At 37.7% G+C, this 20,761-nt stretch overlaps 1 protein-coding gene across 6 annotated transcripts in view; it reads left to right on the top strand.

The window, feature by feature from the left end:
- CACNA2D1 (calcium voltage-gated channel auxiliary subunit alpha2delta 1) overlaps positions 1-20,761 on the top strand; it is a 451,440-nt gene that overhangs the window by 343,031 nt on the left and 87,648 nt on the right. For all 6 annotated transcript variants that reach the window (XM_075713027.1, XM_075713021.1, XM_075712994.1 and 3 more), the window contains exon 11: positions 18,791-18,949. In XM_075713027.1, the coding sequence (XP_075569142.1) occupies positions 18,791-18,949 (159 nt within the window). The remainder of the gene's footprint in view (positions 1-18,790; positions 18,950-20,761) is intronic.

The following is a 20,761-nucleotide window of genomic DNA, read 5'->3' on the forward strand; positions in this document are numbered from 1 at the left end:
ATATTATAAGCATAATAGGGATAATAGAATCATGCTCTGGGAAAAATTGAAAGCTCATCTCCTGCTCTTGTGCAGTTCTACACATGGAGTAAAGCCAGAGGAAAGGAGATTTCTGGGTGAACTGATTTCAAAGAAAAAACTATGCACCCAGCCTATGAAATTATTGTTGAGGATAAAAGCAGTCTGTGGAAGATACACCCCTTTTTCCACTGGTATTTAATAGCAGCTTATCATGTAATTCCCACAGCTCAGTGGTTGCCAACTTGTTTATTTTGCCCCCCTTACTCCCAAGTTGCTACAAGCTTTATGATTTCCTAATTAAAATATTTATTATGTGATAATGGGGAGTGAAGTTTCATAAAGAGCTTTTCAATTTATCAAAGAACTTTTTTCTCTTTCTGCTGCATGTCCTTCCTGCATTCTGCAGTTCAGATGGCATCTATATTCTCTCAGATACAGGGAAATATCCCTTCCTTCTGGGAAATAATTTCTTAAGCTTGTTTAAAAACTTAACAGACATGACATGGGTGGAAACCTTAGCCTGAAGACCTATTGAAGGGTGGAGGATGCTAGATTTTGCAACCAGGTAACCTGTCATGCTTACATTTTCTCTGTTAGATGTTTCAGATTTGTATGACTATACTTCTGTTCAACTGGCAAAATCTTCCAGAAATGTCTTTAAAATTTAGTTTCCTTTATTACTTCCATTTAAAGTGTTTTAGTGAACCTTACATTAAATTATGTACTGTTGTGGTTTAGCCCCAGCCAGCAACTAAGCACCATGCAGCCGCTTGCTCACTCCCCCTGCCCCGATGGGATGGGGGAGAGAATCGGAGGAGTAAGAGTGAGAAACACTCCTGGGTTGAGATAAGAACAGTTTAATAATTGAAATAAAGTAAAATTGTAATGATAATAATAACAGTATAATAATGATAATAACAATAATAATATACAAAGCAAGTGATGCACAATGCAATTGCTCACCACCCGCCGACCGATACCCAGACAGTCCCTGAGCAGCGATCGCTGCTCCCCGGCCACCCCCCCCAGTTTCTATACCGAGCATGACGCCATATGGTATGGAATAGCCCTTTGGCCAGTTTGGGTCAGCTGTCCTGGCTGTGCCCCCTCCCAGCTTCTTGTGCACCTGGCAGAGCATGGGAAGCTGAAAAGTCCTTGACTAGCATAAGCAGTACTTAGCAACAACTAAAAACATCAGTGTGTTATCAGCATTATTCTCCTACTAAATCCAAAACACAGCACTGTGCCTGCTACTAGGAAGAAAATTAACTCTATCCCAGCCGAAACCAGGACACGTACTCAAATAGACTAAGACATATTTTCTTCCTGTGTTTTTGAATTTTGATACAGAAGAGTTCAGTAGTGGTTAGTTTTTCTAAATAACATCAGTATTTGAGGAAGTCATAAAACATGATAATGATAGCAGTGTGAGATGCTGGCACAGAAGTAGTTGTATGTGTGGATCTAGAGGAGGAGATGAAAAGGATGCCTGTATGAAGGAGCTTGCCAGCAAACTTGCTAATGTACTTCAGTCCTTACTTTCCCATTCTCCATGATGGACAATACTAAGGAGAAAATATAAAGATGTCTGCCATCTTTTTCATTATTTGGCAAATTAAAAAGAGATAGAGAATCAAGTTCCCGCTGTAGGTCTGTATAAACATCTCTGTTACTGATTTAGTCCTGGAGCATTTCAGGTAAAGTATCACAGTAGCTCCTATTAAGTATACAGTCTCCTCAGCATCATAGCTGTGTGAGGCAGTAAACAAATATATATTATTGCTTTTATGGGGTGTTTGGGGTTTTTTTTTCAATGAAAAAGCAATATAAAGGCATGTTTAGAGCTGAGTGTTGAGCTTTTGATTCTCTTAACCACAATCCATCTAATTGTATCATGACTTTGCAGTTTTTCTTAATTAAATGGCTCATTTTCAAGACAAGGGGGAACAATGATAGCTGCAGAGAAACACATCTTCATAGGAGTGTTCCTTAATGGAAAATCATTAGCATTCCTTAATGGAAGGTCATTATCTTGCACCTCCCCTATTCAGGGACCAAGTGAATTTTCATATGTATGTATTTTCATACAGGTATGTTTAGTAAGCCCTCTAGGTGCTGGGTTAAACAAAGCTCGAAGAAGTTATGATCAAAATCTAGTATTCAATTTTTGCATTGCTAAAAATTGCAGGTAGAGCTAGGCTATGTATTTATGGAAATATATGCATGGGAAATATGTCCAGAGAACACGTTTAGCAAATGTAACAAAGATTAATATTCTGCAAATAACAATGGAGAAAATTTGGGAACTATGGAAACCTAGCAATTGTTTAAAAGTTAGAAAGAACTTTCTTTTTTAATGGATTAATGAGAGTAGGAATAGAAGCAAGAAATGCAGTAATATAAACAACATCATGAAATTTTTGTCTGCCTGCAGAATTATGGTTTCATTTTGCTTTCCCTCTAAAGAGAAAGTCGAGAAAGGAGTAAATGACACTGTGTTAAAATATTTCAGGTGGGGCTGGAGTTGACAGGAAGATTAGGGTAGGGAGGATGTTATATTAGTTGGCTTTTTTGAAATGAGGTTAGTTGACTTCGGTGGGACCTTAATCCTGAGGAAAGCAAATTACACAATTCCTATCAAGAAAAAGACAAAGCAAAGGACCACTAGGAGGCAAACTTCTTGTCATCTTCATCTCACATGATGAACTAGAAATGTTTGTACAGCTTCAGTGACATGGCTAGAGACAAATTTCCATCTAAATAGTGTATGGATTGATGGTTCAGTTTCTCTCCTGGGAGGCAAACCATGAGTATTTGAACTCAGATTTTGACTGTATGTCTCTTGTGTTCTGGCTGAATACTGTTACATAAATGTGGATCGTATTACTAATTTAACACAAAAGGGATTATAGAATCATAGAATCATAGTATTGTTTAGGTTGGAAAAGACCTTTAAGATCATTCTGTCCAACCATTAACCTAACACTACTAAGTCCACCACTAAACCAATTAAGGGTAGAGTAGCAATTTCATGTTTCCTGGCTTGGTGGCTGGATTATTTACAATGAAAGTAAAAAGTAGGAATCATTAAGATTGGAAAGGACCTCTAAGATCACCAGTCCAATCATGAACCCAGCACCACCATGCCCACTAAACCATGTCCCAAAGTGCCACGTCTACCCGTTTTTTGAACACCTCCAGGGATGGTGACTCCACCACCTCTCTGGGCAGCCTGGTCCAATGCTTGACTACCCTTTCCATGAAGAATTTTTTCCTAATATCCAATCTAAATCTCCCCTCGTGCAGCTTGAGCCCATTTCCTCTCATCCTATCTCTAACTACTTGAGAGAAGAGCCCAACACCCACCTCACTACAACCTCCTTTCAGGTAGTTGTAGAGAGCGATAAGGTCTCCCCTCAGCCTCCTCTTCAGGCTAAACAACCCTAGTTCCCTGATTGGCTCAGATTGTACAAAAAAAGACTGTAGGTGTCTTCTCTCAGGACTGAAAGTGGTTTATGGTTGATTGCTTGGTTCTTGAAAGCATCTTCTCACAGTCTTGAGTGAGTCATCTGAGAACCTGGATTTCAGACATAATCTCAAACTCACATAATTTGACCTTTTCTGGCTGTTCTGGAGTTCATAAATAAATAGGCTGATAACTGATTTGATCAAAGCTGAGAAGCATTGTCACTGTGGAAAATTCTTGTGTCCATAGACTCTCAAAACTGTCAGATACAAGCACTTCAAGAATCACTAGTGGAAGCCAAATAAATTTGAATGGCACATAAATAGTTAATATGCCTCAACAAATTGCAAAGAAAGATTCTTGTTGTCTTCATATCAATATTTAATGCTTTCCTGGAAGATGCACTTTAAGCAAACATGTACCACTAAACATAATTGTTAAGGTCTATTACAGAAGTAACCAAGGGAATTCTAAGGACCTGTGATATGTGGGTGGTGGACAGTATGCAAGAGATCAGATTAGACTATCTCGTTGCCCTTTTTAGCCTTAAATCATAAAAGTTCTGTCTGATTGTTTTGTTGATTGGTGGGGTTTTTTTGTTTGTTTGTTTGTTTTGTCCTGCTGACTTAAATGTTTATCCCAAATAGCTGTTTATCATCCACCTTAGTTACTAATGGACTGGAAAATTCTTCATCATCCTTGTGTGATATGAATACTTTAGCCTTCATCTTTGTAAATAGGGAATATTTACCACCTACTTTTTTTCTTTTCTCTGTATACTTAACAGTTTAGCCATATCTATCTAGCAACAGATGTGTTCACTAGTTAGGCTTTCTCTTATTCCTAGTGTACTTAAAAATTCCTTGTTATCTTCAGTTTAACCAGCCCTAAAATATTGTCTGTACAGTAAGACAGAACAGCATATTTGTATAAAACAGACATATACAGAATAGTCCACAATATGGAGATGAAAATCAAGTGTTACTTTGCTGTCCCAGTTATAATACTCCCTATGGTACTTGCTTACATTTTTTTTTTAGTATCTGGGTTAAAATAATATGCCAGTATGTAAAACCAATATAACACAAAACCCATGGTGATGTTAGGCGGGGTCAAGTCTTCTCTCTCTAAGAATTACAGCTAGTACCAGGGACCTCTTCCAAAAGCCAAGTTGCCACCTTCAGCTCAGAACTGTGCTCAAGCTAGTAAGCCTTCATAAAAGTACAGACAGCCAGGGTCTTTTCCAACCTAAATGATTCTATGATTCTATCCCATGCAGAAGCTACTCACATATCTGTTCGAAGGCCATGTAGCCATACCTGATATATGCTAGGGAATTTAGAAAGCAAGCACGTGTTTCAACAATTTTTTCCTGATTTCTCATTTAAACTGAGCCTTAAAAAAAAAAAAAAAATTGAGAAACCTTTAGAAGATGAAGTTATTTTTCTTTTAGAGTTACAAAATAATAACCAAGCCATCTGAATTTAGGGATTTGTTTGTTTATAGATATATTATTTTACCTGTTAGGGGAAAGCATACCATGCCAGATTCAACACCCCAAGAGAGGTGAGGCTGCCACAACTCCATGCCACAGATCCAACCTGTAGTGAAGCTGAAAATGTATTCCCAGTGGGCACATGCACACAGAGCACATGCATATGCCACACAACATATATTCATGTATATACATACATACCAGGCTGGCCACACAGGTAACACAGGCAAATGCAGAGCACTGACGTGAACACAGGCAGTGCCAAAAGCCTCATCCTGCTGAGCAGGATGGAAGTCTGCTGATGAGACCATATATGTGTGTGTGTGTGCATGCACATATATACGTGTGTACTGTGTGGATCCCTCCAGCAGCTGGGCTCAGACACTGTCTGCCCAGCAGCTGACCCTGCATCTCAGTCTGCCACCTGGCCATACAAGCCCCTGAGGCTGCAGCCCCATCCAGTTGCTGGTAGAGACCACCTCATGGACGCACGCAGAGCTGGCAGGGACTCCCCTGGCCCCAATAGCCAACCTCCCTGTGATCTCATCCTTAGAGCCACACACACGTTTCACCTCTACGCCCCCAGGACCAGCACCTCGCACTCACTCCAGGTGCTGGTACCATGGACATATGGGTCCCTGGCACCTACAGTCCCACTCCAGTTGCTGGCACCGAAGCCCACTCACTTTAGTCTCTCTAGCTGCTGCAACATGGACACATGGGCCCTGTGACCTGTGTTCTGACTCCAGTTGCTGCACTTACGGACACACACGCAGAATAGAGAGTCCCTCACCCCAGAAAAGAGGTAGAAATGCAGTTTAATAAGAAGACAGGACAGACTGCACTGATGAGGTGCAGAATGTGGCCAGACAGCAAATTATTTACAGGAGACCAACAATTTTTCCCCATATCCCTCTATTTTCCCACACTTTTTTGTCCCCAGATCCCCTAAATCCATCCCTCTCCTCACCCTGGTTCCTCCATAAAATATTCCATAATAAGTCCTGAGCAATCCTGAAATGCTCTTCCCCTGCATCCCACGAGGTCTCCCATACAACCTCCCTGAGTCCAAAAGAGGGGTTATTGTATTGTCAATTATTGCCTAGGCCCTACTTGTAGTTAGTGGAGAAAAATGAAAAACATCTCCAGCAGACAAGTGATCTTGACAATCTTGAGGACAACTTACAGCCAGGAGGTGCTTGTCTCCCTCCACCGGCTGTAGGGAGAGCCTGGCCCACTGTCCTGGACTGGGCTCCCAACTGAGAGATCACTGAAATGAGATGAGCTGAATCATACTATCTCTGTTCAGGTGAGAATGCAGAAGGGAGTCAGTGGGAGTAAAAACAACACACATTTTTGGGTTTTTTGCACCTTTTATTTCTTTTTGTGTGTTGCTCTTTGCTTTAACATATCAGCTAAGTTTTTACTGTTGTGTTATTAACTGTAACTTAAGTTTGCTGTGGAAGGAAAATGTTCAAAAGTTCTGTAAGAGGGAAAAAAAGAAATGGAAAGAGTTGGAAAAGGAATAGGCCAAATTTTAAACCAAGATCTGTTTCATTTTAGATCTTCCATGAAGTGTTAATTCTAGGGAACAGAGTACTTGAGTGCACGAAGAGCCAAAGAGAATGGAAAGTAGAAGCTGAAATTCTACATTAGGATGTCAGGAGCAGGGATGTTGCTGGAAACTGTACATTTATTACTGTACAGTATAGCTGACAATTCCAGATGGCTAGAAGAGTCACCTCCATTCCCACACCGAGGGATTGCTTTGGGCATCAGTACAGATTCTTATTGTCTTCTCTTATAGTTGTCAAATGTCAGGAAGTCAGACTTCTAACAGCACATGACATGGGCTTCTGCGATTTCCAGAATAAATTCTAGCTCTCTAGTATAATAGTAGTATTTAAAATTAATAGTTTAGTAGTATATAAAATGAGGTGATAGCTCTACCTCATGGTTGCACTGGTTAATAAATCTGTTGTCTATTGCCAGTTTCTTAATTTTTAGTAAAGCACAAGTCTTAGAAAGAGACCCTGCTTTGTCAGACATATCATCAGTCCTGTGATTTTTGATGGCATGTCAGATGCTGGACCAAAAGTGCGTTTCTGAGCCAGTTTTCCAACTAGGAGACAATTATTAGGGGGCATTGTGATGGCATAATTAAAAATTTGTGGTGGGTGAATGGTGTCTTGAACAATGAACTCATTCATTACCAGTTCTGAAGAGGCTGGGCTGGGCAGGCTTTAATGATTCTTCTGGGGAAAGTTGACTAACCATGTTAATGAAAAAAGAAGAAAATGAAGGCTGCCTATAAGGTTTGGGACAGGGTGGGGTCTATTTGTTCTATGATACCCCTTTTTTAATATGTTTTCTATAATATTCATCTATTTGGTAGGTGAAAATTTTAAGACGTGTAGTTTGGTGTGAATCTGGAGGATCTCTTAACTTAGGAAAAATATGAGTGAAATACTCATTGACTTCTCAAGTCTCACGCTTCCGAGACTCACACTTTTCCCTCCTGTCTCATGCTTCCCTGCCTTAGCAGCAGCATCTCACACATCAGCAGCGTGCTGCCACAGCCTCCTTGCTGCTCACGAACCCCAGGCACCACGCGCAGCCAGGCACGTTGCTCTCCCTGCAAGGGTGACAGGCACATTTGAGTCAAGCCATGGGAATATGGAGGTGATATGGTAGCCCCCTGCTGTCCCCCAGTTACGTGGCCTGATGCTGAAATGTATGTCTATCTTGTCATTCGGTGCACTGACTAAACATTCATCTTGCTGTTGATGCCCTGAGTAGCAACCTCACATATCCAGTGAATTTATAGATAACGGTTTAATACTCAGACCTTTGTCTCTGGTGACCAGCAACAGGACACAAGGAAATGGAATGAAGCTGTGTCAGGGGAAGTTCAGGTTGGACATTAGGAAAAGTTTCTTTACCAAGAGGGTGGTCAGTCACTGGAACAGGCTCCCCAGGGAAGTGGTCGTGGCAGCAAACCTGCAGAGATCAGGGAGTGTCTGGACAACACTCTTAGTCATTTGGTTTAGTTTTAGATCGTTCTGCAAGGAGTAGGAAGTTGGAATTGGTGATCCTTATAGGTCACTTCCAACTTGAGATACTCTATGATTCTATGATTCTACGATTCATCTTTTTGGCCAAGAGTGTTCCGTGTTCTAAACAACTTGAATTTGACTGAATGAAGATTTCCCCAGTCAAGTGATAATAAAAAAAAAAAGTCTACAAAATAATTTTCTAGAAAATCTCTTCTTGTTCCAGCTCTCTCCTAGAGTGTATCTGGGTAGCAGAGCTGTACAGTGCAGACTACAGGACTGCAGCACTGCAATAATGCAGTGGTTCAGATCAGCCAGCTTTTTCTGGGAGATGCTGAAGTTTACAGTACTGAAATTCTCAGTAGAAGTCAGAAACACATCATTTTAAGTAAATAATACATGCTAAGTTTACCACAGCATCGTGAAATGATCATAAATGGGATCATGTTGCTAAGCTAATTCACCTTTCAGCCTGTGCTGACGTTCTTTGTTGTAACTCTGACTTTACGGTCTGAACATTAATCCTTTCGTACTCAGTGGGACCTTTGCATTGATTTATAGATAACCATATCGATTAGAAAGGATAACAAAGCTAACTGAGAGGAGATATTAGCCCAGTATTTGGTCCTTTCCCAAATATTTATCTCATATTATGCTACAACATGTTTTTCAGCAGATATGTCGTGATTTAACAGTTATATTGTTATTGAATGCTGCTACCTGTGATCTGTCAAGAGTCCTTTCAGAAACTTAGTATTAAGCATTTTTGCACCTTATATGTAGTCTGTCTATAATGCATATATATACATTTCACAGTGAAATGTGATGCATTTTAAATTTCTAGAAATGCTTATAGTGTAAATTAACATATAGTCTTAATTTTATTGCTTCCTATACTTGCAATACAATTTAAGAAATGCAGGAGTGCTCCTACTAAGTAGTAGAATAAAGTTTAAACATTTTCTCTACAGTGTATATGTAGGGTTGTACAGTATACCTGAAGATTATCTCTATGCAAGTCATAGGATAGGAGAAAACAATTATTCTGTAGCAAGGTACGAATGCTGAATTTTAACACCCCATATTATTTTTTGGCCTGTCAAATTACAAACTTTGTTGCTTGAACTGCCTCAAATTTTCTGTGTACTGAGATCTACATGGGAAAAAAACTTTGCAGATTGCTTTCTTACTATCCTCTAAATGGGTTCTGATAAATATTTATGATATCTTCTCACTGCTGAAATAGAGATTGTAACTGGCATTATTCAAGATTCAGTTATTCTTAGGATTAACCCTAAAATCCTATTACCAAGCCTAAAGCAGCAGGAAAAAAAGGAAAAGAAATCAGCAAAGCTGGATTTAGCTGCAAGACGAAAGCCTGATGAAATCAGATCTATTTCACTATTGCTCATTTAATATGTATAGATACAACTGGGTCACCAAGCTGGTTTAGCCATGAGGTAGAAGTAGCATAGCAACAAACCTCAGCAGATTGAAAGTCAGTAGCAGTGGTATCCGATTAGGTCTAAAGCAAGCTGACTACGTTTTTCTCAATTTCCAGTATTCCTGGAGTGATGTTTCTGATTTATTCAGCTACCATGATCTCAGTATTTCAGATGTATAGGTTTTGTCTCTGTAGCGAGTTTAAGTATAGGAATTACTGCTTTGTTCAAGTTTATATGATTTTTTATAAAAGATAAACATTTCTGAATGTCTAAAAATACACAATTTACAGTTTAAGGCAGGGTCTTATGATTTTTTATAAAAGATAAACATTTCTGAATGTCTAAAAATATACACAATTTACATACAGTTTAAGGCAGGGTCTTATTTAATGTCAAAAGTTTTGGAGGGGTAGTTTTTTAGGGTTTTTTTAGTTTTTTGTTTGCATTTTTTTTTAACTTAGAAGTGTAATTTCAGGAGATTCTGACGTTATTAAACTAATTAGGATGAGTGAAGAATAGGGAGGCAGGTAAGGATTGTTGGGAAAATCTGAATTTTTACTTACATTTGGTATTAAAAAATATTCAGTAAAAATGTCACTTTTGCAGGTTTCAGAGATGCAGAAAGATATTTAGATAGGAGGTTTGTTGAGAAATGTAACTGTTACAGCTTTTCCTTTATGACTATTGTAAACACGGTTTGTACAGCTGTTGGAAATTGAGATGCATGTTTTGGTAATATGGTTCCTTTGTATGGAAAAAAAAAAGATTTTCATTAGGATCTCTTATATTCAACATGTGGAAATTTTTCATTAAGGTGGAAGTTTGGATTTTAATAGTCCTGCTTCTTCAGTCTTTTGGCTCAGAATAGTATTTAATTGTTTTAGTTGGAATGAGAAATTTATGCTATTCACAGAATGCACCAACGACCTCCACCAGAAGTGTAAAATTTCCCATTTCAAGGGTTGTAAGAGCCGTTCAACTTTTTTTGTTGTAGTGCCACCTAGTGACCAAAACCTGAAAGTTTTTAAAAGTTCCACTAATTTATTGGTTTTGATTCGTTTATGCTGTTGCATTTTCCAGTAATGAGGTGATTTACAAAAGATTTTGTGTTTTTCAGGTTGAATTGCAGAGCTAGCACTGGTTTCCTCCATTTCTTTTCCTGAGAATTTGTATTCACATAAACATATTGCTGTCCTTACTGAGAATTGTGGCATTCCTCAGTGGATTAGTGCTTTGTCCAGACGGCATCTGATAAATGCTGACTGATGAAACTTGCCGTCTTGATCACGTCATTAAAAAAATTAAGTACATACCTATAAAAATACAAAATTATTTAAAAATATATGTACACATACATATAAAGACATCAGATACAGCAGAAAAAAAAAGTTCTTGACTGTCAGAAACAGTAATAAGCACTTTCTGGTCATGATAAATGAATGCCCCAAGACGTTACTCTGTAGTTCTTTACAATGTTTCTTCTTATGCTGCTGTTTTCAATGCCTGTTTGTTTTGCTAGCATTACACGTAATGTGAAGTCTAAGAAAGTGCAATGAAGGGGATGCTTTGAGTTTCCTTTCACAAAAGAAGCAGAATCAATTGAAATGTTTTATTTGTATTTAAATAACCTCCTACACTTGCCAAAAGAATAGATTTCAGATTTATATCCCTTATACCTCTCAGGAGATGGAGATATAGATAGATATAGAGAGAGGGATGGATGGATATATAGAAGAGAATTTGAAATATTCATCAATTTATACATTGCCTGTGAAATCAGAGATTTTTCTCTCGCAGTGCTGTAGTCTTCAGAATGAATTGCATTTGCTGTGTGTGCCTTTTGAAGAAGTTTAAGTGATGAGCTGTTCATGACAATTCATGCTTTAAGAACTTGTGCCCTATTTGACCTTGTGGTTTAAATGGCATATAGCAAAATAATTAATATCAAGTTAAAGGGCAAATTTGAGGACTCGGAGTTGGTGGCACAAAGGAAAGGGAAAAAGCATATTGTGGTGCTCTAGTAGTGGGAAATTGAGATTAAAGCATCTGGCCATGTCTTTGCCTCAGATTTACTTGTCTTCTTCCCTGTTGCTTCACTTTTCTCACCAATAAAATGAGAACAGTTCTGACCTATTTCACAAGGAGTCCAAGACACTCAGTAATGTTTGAAAATGTCTGTGGTGTTAAAGTGTGGATGTCCCTGGGAGTTATATGCTATGTGTTACTTGCTAAAGCTTGTCAACTGGGGAGAGGTTGGCTGGTATCTGCAAAAGGCAGATTTATCAAAAAGTTTCTTAACAGACAAGCCAGTTTGTATCTGTTCAGCAGGTAATATATTGAACTGAATGCAGTTTTAGAAAAAAAAAAAATTATACGTTTTACTTCTCATCTATTTTGTTTGCTGCTTTTTTCCCAGACTGCTTGATAGCTTTGATCTTTCTTCTTATCTGTCTCAAATGTTTTCCAGTCCCTGTGTATTCCACTTCTGAATACTGATCCTTTCTTTTTTCATTTTGCAGCCTTTTTCCATGAGGGTTCTCCCCCACCCCCTACTTCTTTTGCCTTATACTGTCCTCTTAATGAAAACACCTGTCTGTCAACTCTCTCATTCATTTTTTGATCTGCCATCATATCCACAGAGTGCATAGAGTGGGAACAGATATAGGAAATAAATCAACATCTCTGTTTCACTTCCCTTGAATCCTTTAATATCCTGGTGTTGGGGCAGGAGTTTTAATAATTTTAAAGAAGGATGCTTTTAGTGAGAGCAGGTTGAGACTCTGGAAAAGAAGAGGATTTTAGCAATGCAGAAGTAACTATTCTGGAATTAGAAGAGGGTTTCAGAATGACAACCCCTTCTCTTGTCCATCAGTTTAACTCTTGGGGCACTATGGACTGCAGAGGTCCATGTGGCTGGAGGAGCCCACAGCTCAATGGAACCACCCAAGGGAAGGGAAAGGTCTCTAGCATGTAGATATTTCACTGCAATTCTGTATAATTTTCCACTGGTTTTGTAAGTTGATCCTTCTCTGAATAGGAGGAAGAAGACAAGTCCTTGTAAGACTGTCATTACTATTTCTGTTTCTGACCTTCTCCAGAATGACAAGGTTCAAGCAGCATTAAACTCACCCCCCCTTTTTCAGAGTTTCATGTGAAGTTGAACAGATTAAATTGGCTTTGGACTTATTGAGTTGCCCCATATATGGCCAAAGATTATACTGGTGGTTTGAGGTCAACTAGATGAAGTTCTCTAACACTCTTAGTGTCCCAGTAACAGGCTTGGGTATTCCTGCCCAAACCTGTGAATAGGTGGTCTTCATTTCCTCAGACCTGAGGCTCGTTCTGGGCAATCCCAAAGGCAGAGGCTGCAAAAGCATATAAATAATAGGGTAGTGAGAAATAATCTAGTGAAAAATACATCTAGATCATATACCTTGCTATATAATTACAAGACAAGTTTAATTATATTAATATTTCATGATACTTTAAAATAAAAAGATAACGTTAACCTGTTTTCCATGATTTTCAAGTGTTTTGCTGCAAGCACCTCTTATTTTAGCTTAGATAAGGAATAAGCTTCTTATATAGTTGAAAAAGTAGAAGCTGTCACTGGTAGTGGGTGGCTTTAGATTTTAACAATTGAATGGTTTGCCTCCAAATGTCATCTGTTGTTTTGTAAGTGACTCATTGAGCCCACGGCATCGTACACAAGTTCCATTTATTTTCTTTTTACCACAATAGCATTTTTATGACATATGTTTATCGTTACTGCAGTAATTAGGGGGAAATGCCAGTCTGATAAATACCCAGCGCATAGATACATTGAGAGTATTTTATTCAATAAAGCATGGATCATAATTACTTTAATTTAAAACCTTTGATAGGGCTTGATTTTGTAAGAACATGGACTTGCTGAAATGGCAACTGTTTTGAAATGTTGCATGCTCTTCCAGCTAGATACTAAGTGATTTGGTATATAGTTAACTGGTTTTCAAGAGTAATGCAAACCTAAATAAGCATTATTATGGTTCTTAAGAGACAGGCAACGTGACCAGTAATTGTTATAGGCTTATTGTAGGTATTTTGGCTTTTGCTATCTTAATGTATGAAAAATTTTTAAGGCCACTATAGCTATTATATTTCAGATGAGTGCAACTGAAGACTGGCTCAGTTTGGCTAATTCAAAGTTATGAATAGTCCTGGCTTTTGTCACATGGTCAACTGATTAAAGAGCAAAATTATTTTAGTGTTGTGTAGTGGGTATGACAAGCCAGTTTTAAGGGCAAACTGAAGGCTTTTACACTTGAAATCCTTCAGCTACTTCAGTAATTTACTGGAGTTTAAATTAATTAAATGTAGTCCTGAATTTTGTTCCCACCTTTGGACATTTTTATCAGTCACTTTTCAATATTCAGACTTGCCTTCACCTCCTAGCAAACAAGTAAATGTTCATTTTGGAGGGCTGTTTTTTCATCTACTGATTCCTTTATCTAATCACAATGTTTTCTCCTCTGCTTTGTTGACTGAAGTTAACATTAATGTTGACTGATGTATTTCAAAACAGCTGGCTCATATATTTTCTTAATTAAATTACAGCATTTGCAGACTTTGGTTGACATAACTCTCCGTTCTACAAATGTGTTATTTCTCTCCTTCATTTTACATCAGCATTTGTCAATCTATAGATGCAGATATTTTGACCTTGAACCTTTGTTCAGTTTACATCATGTGTAAGTACAGTACAGTTTACTTGTTAACTGCTTAAACAGTTTCAGCCAGTATTCCTGTCAATTTTTAAAATGTCATTTTTGTATCCGTAATTACCAATCCATATGCTAGATACCTGACCTTCATAGAAATAATTTTCCTGGTACATTTGCAGGACTGCTAGCAAGCAATTTAGACTTGCAGTTTAATGTTAGTGGCATTCCAGGGAGAAATTTTCACTTGTCAATAAATTTTTACTTGAACACCTAAACCGCTGTTTGATACAGCCCAAGACAAGGCATGCACTGACCATAAGATTGAATTTATGGTTACTTTTATAGTAGCTCACAAAATAATTTGCATATAATGTCACTGATGAAGCAGAACAGTGTTTTCACTCTTCTTTTTCAGATGAAATTGGCTTGTGTAGAGCAGAGCTACCTGCCAGATAGTGGTGGTGGTCTATTTTCCAAGCACAGATCTGTACTCTCATCCCATCTTACAATTAGAATGCATTGTCAGATCTTGTATTTTTAAAATTACTTTACTTGAGTAATTTTCTTTTCATGGTTACAAAATCAGGTCGAGGCAAGCTGAAATAATTCCACAGCACAATGTTTTCACTCCCATATCGTTAATGTACCTAATAACCATCAGGTGATTTATTGGTTACTTCTGGAAGAAACTTCTGTAAGAAACACCATTCAGTGTGTCAGTGTTCTGCACCAAAGTGAATTGATTACAACTGTGTGATCATTTCGTGGTTTTGCTTAAGCAGCAAAACATGCTGCTTAAGCACAGCGAATAAAAATCACCACATGATATTGAGGGCAAATGGAAAAATGAATGACCAAAATTTGTTTAAGTCTGGGGAAAGAACTTTTATAAAAGATAATGGCTTTAAAATCACACAACGGATAGATATGTTAGGGTTCAGTTGGGAGTCTTACATTATAATCACAGCGGAGGGTTGGTATTATTATTTTATTTTTATTATATAATTATTATTTTCTGGGAAACATGGCATGCATTAAAGGAATATTCAAGCTGAAAAATCGGTTATATGTAGTCCGATTCCATGTGTTCATTTATTTTAAAGGTGAAGTTTGCATTGTGACACTGGGAGAACTGGAAAATATTTTTTATCTTCATTATCTCATCCTGTTTTCATACGTTTGTTACTGTGAATAATTTAGATATCTGATACTCTATTTATAGTTGTGGTATTAGGAAAATTAAAGCCCTGAAAAATAGAATCGTACAATCGTTTAGGCTGGAAAAGACCTTTAAGATCATCCAGTCCAACCATTAACCTACACTACCAAGTCCACACTAAACCAATCAAAGGTAGACTAGACTAAACCATGTCCCAAAGTGCTATGTCTACTCGTTTTTTGAACACTTCCAGGGATGGGGACTCCACCACCTCTCTGGGCAGCCTGGTCCAATGCTTGACTACTCTTTCTGTGAAGAAATTTCTCCTAATATCCAATCTAAACCTCCCCTGAAGCAACTTGAGACCATTTCCTCTCGTCCTATCATTATCTGCTTGGGAGAAGAGACCAACACCCACCTCACTACAACCTCCTTTCAGGGAGCTGTAGAGAGCGATAAGGTCTCCCCTCAGCCTCCTCTTCTCCAGGCTAAACAACCCCAGTTCCCTCAGCCGCTCCTCATAAGCCCTGTGCTCCAGACCCTTCACCAGCTTCGTTGCCCTTCTCTGGACACGCTCCAGCACCTCAATGTCTTTCTTGTAGTGAGGGGCCCAAAATTGGACACAGTATTCCAGGTGCGGCCTCACCAGTGCCGAGTACAGGGGCACAATCACCTCCCTGCTCCTGCTGGCCACACTATTCCTGACACAAGCCAAGATGCTGTTGGCCTTCTTGGCCACCTGGGCACACTGCTGGCTCATGTTCAGCCGGCTGTCGACCAGCACCCCCAGGTCCTTTTCCGCCAGGCAGCAGAATATTACAAAAATAAATAAGCAACCTTTGTCATATTATTATATACAACGGACTCTTTTGTAGAATGCCTGATCAAATACAATATTGCATTTTTCCGAGTTAAAACACTTGTTCACGCTTTTGCATGTTTTTAGAAACAGTTGTCTCTTTGTGACACATTGGGAACTGCATATTGATAGAAAAGGGGTCAGAAAACTTTATGTAGGATAACTTGCTCCCACAGACTTTAATCACCTGGGGAACAGAGCTATAAAATTGGGACAGAATAATAACTGTCCTTATTAATTGGAAAGACATATGAAGATTCTTATATTCTATTCTCATAGTGTATATCCTTGCCTAGCAAGAATCCATACCATTTTTTAGCAAATACAGTCCTCAGAAAAACAGCAGCTATACCATAAACCAGTATCAGCATCTCACCAAAAGACAATATTAACTCATGAGGAATGAGCAAAAATAAGCCCCCTGAAAAATAAATATAATTTGAAGATGACAAGCTATGACTTTAGTTGTGAACTACTTAATGCTCAAAATCAAAATAGTGGGTTTTCTTCTTTAGGTTCAACATACATGCAGGAGTGGTTTGCGGTACAATAATGACATTAGAAGATGAGGCAGACAAATTCACGCTTCAAAGTGTCTAGTTCACGGGGCACTTTGACACATCTTTTTTGCGAGAATAAGAAATTACATGTGGAACCATAAGTTAGAATCCAGCATAGCAAATGCTCTCATAATAGTGATTGGATTTGCTCACTTACAGCCAAAAAACCCGCAGTTGCAGCTCTGTGGCTATTTTCAAGAAGGATCTGGAACAAATTAGGCTAAGCCTTCTGCTGAGAATGATGCCTTTCTCTGTCAGTCATCTCTGTATTTGCTATTATGCGTTTGCACCTACTGAGTCAATAGCAGAAGTCTCATTGATTAAAGTGGGTGTTTGAAAAAAATTACTGGTAGTTCATATTTTGTTTGGTCCTAAGGGCAGGGAGCATGCATATGTACGCATCTGATTCCAGGACATGGAAAAGTCTGCATACCTCCTAAGCATCCTACTAACTTGAATTATTATGTATTACTAAAAATGGTTTGATTATCAATCCCTTCATCCTTTTAAGTTCTGTTTGTTGTAAGTGTCCTGCAATTATGTGCAAGTTGATGTTTGTGGCTGATAGCAGTTCTCCCTCTGTACTCTGCCTGGTACTTAGTGATTTATTTTAGACATGTAAGTAGTCTGAGCAGTTATTGAAATCTGTGACCTTATTTAGCTTATCTTCTATACAGTACTATTGAACTAATTAGCAGCATTGAGACTTAAGCCAAGGCCTGATTTTGAAGTTATTTTAAGGCTTTGCACCAGGTTGACAGCATAAAATTACATTTACATTTACTTTCACTGAAGACCTTTAATCAGGAAGAGACATAATAATCTGTTTTCAGCTGAAACGTAAATTAGGAGGTCTGGGGTTTAGCAACTTTGCTGAGACGGAGTTTTACAGAGTTTTTTGGACATGTTATTTGCCAGTGAGAAAAAAAGCTCACACAAGAAATCTGAACAGAGAAAACATTTTAAAAATTGGCCAAGACAATAGTTTTAGTAATATTAGTCAAGAGTATCTTAAATAAAAATCACTGTGTTGTAGTTAAAAGGAGATTTTCATTCAAATAGTGTTCAACACAGATTATATGAACTAATATGCACTTTCATTCAAGACTACAGTTAGAATCATACACGCTACAGCTTTTTTTAAGAGAAGTCTCATCTTTGACTTTAGATAGATAGATACAGAGGTAGCTAAAAAGTGAGATGTATTTCTGTATCCCCCTCTCTACCAAGAGATAAATGTATGTATATATTTGTACTCACATATGTACGTATGTATATTTATATAGACACAAATTCTAAAGAGATCATAAACTGATTTCTACTTGTGCAGACATTTTTCACATAAAATTTCTATGTATGTTTTTAAATAATGTCAAGATATCATATAAATGATTTTTTCAGGGAGTAGTCTTTATGGATATGTGGGTAAGAGAGAATAAATATGTGTGTTCTCAATGCGCAAATTTGTATTATTATTAACAATATTCTCCTATTTACAGCTATACTCTCGTGTACTTCCTTTGCCCCAAGAGTGTATTTTGTTTTCTGTAGGATGTATGTACTAATTGATTATGACCTGCAAGTTTCACTGTAAAACAGCAGGTTTAGCAACAGACTAGTACGTGCAATATGGAAGTCACCTGATAATTCAACCAATATTTTTCAGTGATTAAAAAAAGTAAAATAAACATTTTCCCATGTTCTTGATTTCCCTAACTCTGCATTTCTCAGTTTGATTTCATTATATGAGCTTGAAAAAAAAATTGTGGGAGTTTTCCTACTACAGTAGAGGGTTTTGGATTGCAACAGAGTGAAGCACCAAATACCTCTTTTTTTTTTTTTTTTTTTTAGTATTTATTGCCCAATTTTGAAATCTCCAGACACTGATGGACATTCTTAATGTAGTGGAAATTAAAATCCAAATGTGACATGCTTTATCTCATGGATCAAGAAAACATTAGCCTTTTCTACTACAGTACCTAGAAAAGAGAATTAACTGTCTTTAATACTCTTTGTATTTATTTTACAGTTTAACAATAATGCTCAGAACGTCAGTTGCTTTAATCATCTTGTCCAAGCTAATGTGAGAAACAAGAAGAAGCTGAAAGAAGCTGTCTATAAAATTTCTGCTAAAGGAATTACAGACTACAAAAAAGGCTTTAGCTATGCTTTTGAACAGCTGTTAAATGTAAGTATGAAAGTCATCTCTCCCTGCTGTAAAGTGAAGAAGGAGAACTTGGATGTTCAGATGGCCACTGCATGCTCTTCCATCATGTAACTGAGTGATATCCAGTACAATACCTTATTTAGCAAGTAAATTTAACCCAACAATACATTTTTTTCTCTGCAGATTCCCCAGCAGGTTGCTAAGATTCGGGAATGAATTTGGTTTTCAATGTGCTGTACTATTTTTACTTCATTCATTCAGCTAGTTTTTCATTTAGCATGTGATTCTCAGTTGGCACATAGCTGTGGTAGTGGTTGATTTGCAGGTAATTTTAAAATGGAAGGCTACAGAATGTTACAGTGTTGTTTATTATTTCAGTTTTACCACAGTATCTCCTAGCAACGTTTAGTTAACCTGCAATTTTATATTTATTACGTGTCATAAATAGTCGACCATGGCTTGAGCAGGACAGAGGGGAGCAAATGACTTAATTAACAGAGGAATATTAGGCACCTGAGAGTATTCTAATTACTTTCTTCTTCTCATGCATAAAATTAATAGTTTTCTCAAAAATTAAATGCGTTGTCTCCATGTTTTAATTACATTGTCCCTTTTAGTTTGCATCCAAGCACTAGCTTTCTAAGTAGTAATGTTCCCATTTACCACAAATGTTGGGGTTTTATTAGTCTTTTTTAATAGCTTGTGTAGTTGTTTAAAAAAATAAAATTCTACATTTCACCTTCATAAAGACTGCATATTTGATCTTCATCTTAGTGTAAATAAAGCTGTGCCAATTTACAGAAGTTAAGGATCTAACTTAATATATATAAAGTGGATTTTTAATTTTTTTTTTTTTTAATATATCAGTTATGTCTCTCAGTGTACAAATGTTTGATTTTTTTTCTGCTGATCTGCCAGATTCTGGACTTCAGGGTCCTTCCCTGCCACTGTATATGAAGCTTAGGGCTAGAGCTGGTTGAAAAATTTCTAACCTTGTTAACTTTCGATGGAGGAAAAGAAAATACAATGTTTTCAAGGGTATTGTCTCAGCAGATCACTATTTAGACGTGCAGTGGCGTTTTGTGGGGAAATGATTGTGTGCCCTCTGCTGATGGTTATATAAAACTGCAAACAGGATTTTAAAAGCTGTTGGACTTTTTCAGACCGGGCAGAATGGCATTTCCTCTTTTTCTTCATTCATCTCATTCAGAGGGAACCGGCAAGACACGAGAAATTTTGCCAAACACAGCTTGTTCCTCATAACATTTATATTTGATTAACATTATGTATTACATTTGGTGCAGCACCATGTAAGTACTTTGTGTGCAGGCAGCGTTAAGAAGACCTGAACACAGGGGAAGCCTCAAAGTGGACTTGTTTATGGACTAAAAAAATTGCTTAAAAAAATAATTGGGGATCAGTCTCATAGTGGGACTGTCTCTCTCATAACTGGAGACAGAGGTGTGATTAGCCTCAAATAATCTCTGCAAGCCGGTAAATTATGGCTGGATGCTGTGGATATGCATATCAAGGGAAATTAAGAGCTTGCACTAGGTTATAAAAATACAGTCATCCTCTCCGGAAGACAAATCCATTTGGCAGGTAGAGTAAAGGGCTGGTGATGGAGTTAGTGCTAGACTCTGGTGACAAGACAATATAACAGGATGCTATAATACAGGCTTAAACAAACAATAAAAAAAAATACGCTTAGGGATAGCTTCCAGTTGTATATTTAAAAATTTAAACAATCCAATTGCTTTAAGGTCCATGGAAATGAAATTGGTTTCAACAGCTCAAATTCTCTTAATAACTTTGTGGGTACTATTTCTGGAT

The sequence above is a fragment of the Pelecanus crispus genome, chromosome 1 (assembly GCF_030463565.1).
Source record: "Pelecanus crispus isolate bPelCri1 chromosome 1, bPelCri1.pri, whole genome shotgun sequence".
In the NCBI taxonomy this organism is placed as follows: Eukaryota; Metazoa; Chordata; class Aves; order Pelecaniformes; family Pelecanidae; genus Pelecanus; species Pelecanus crispus.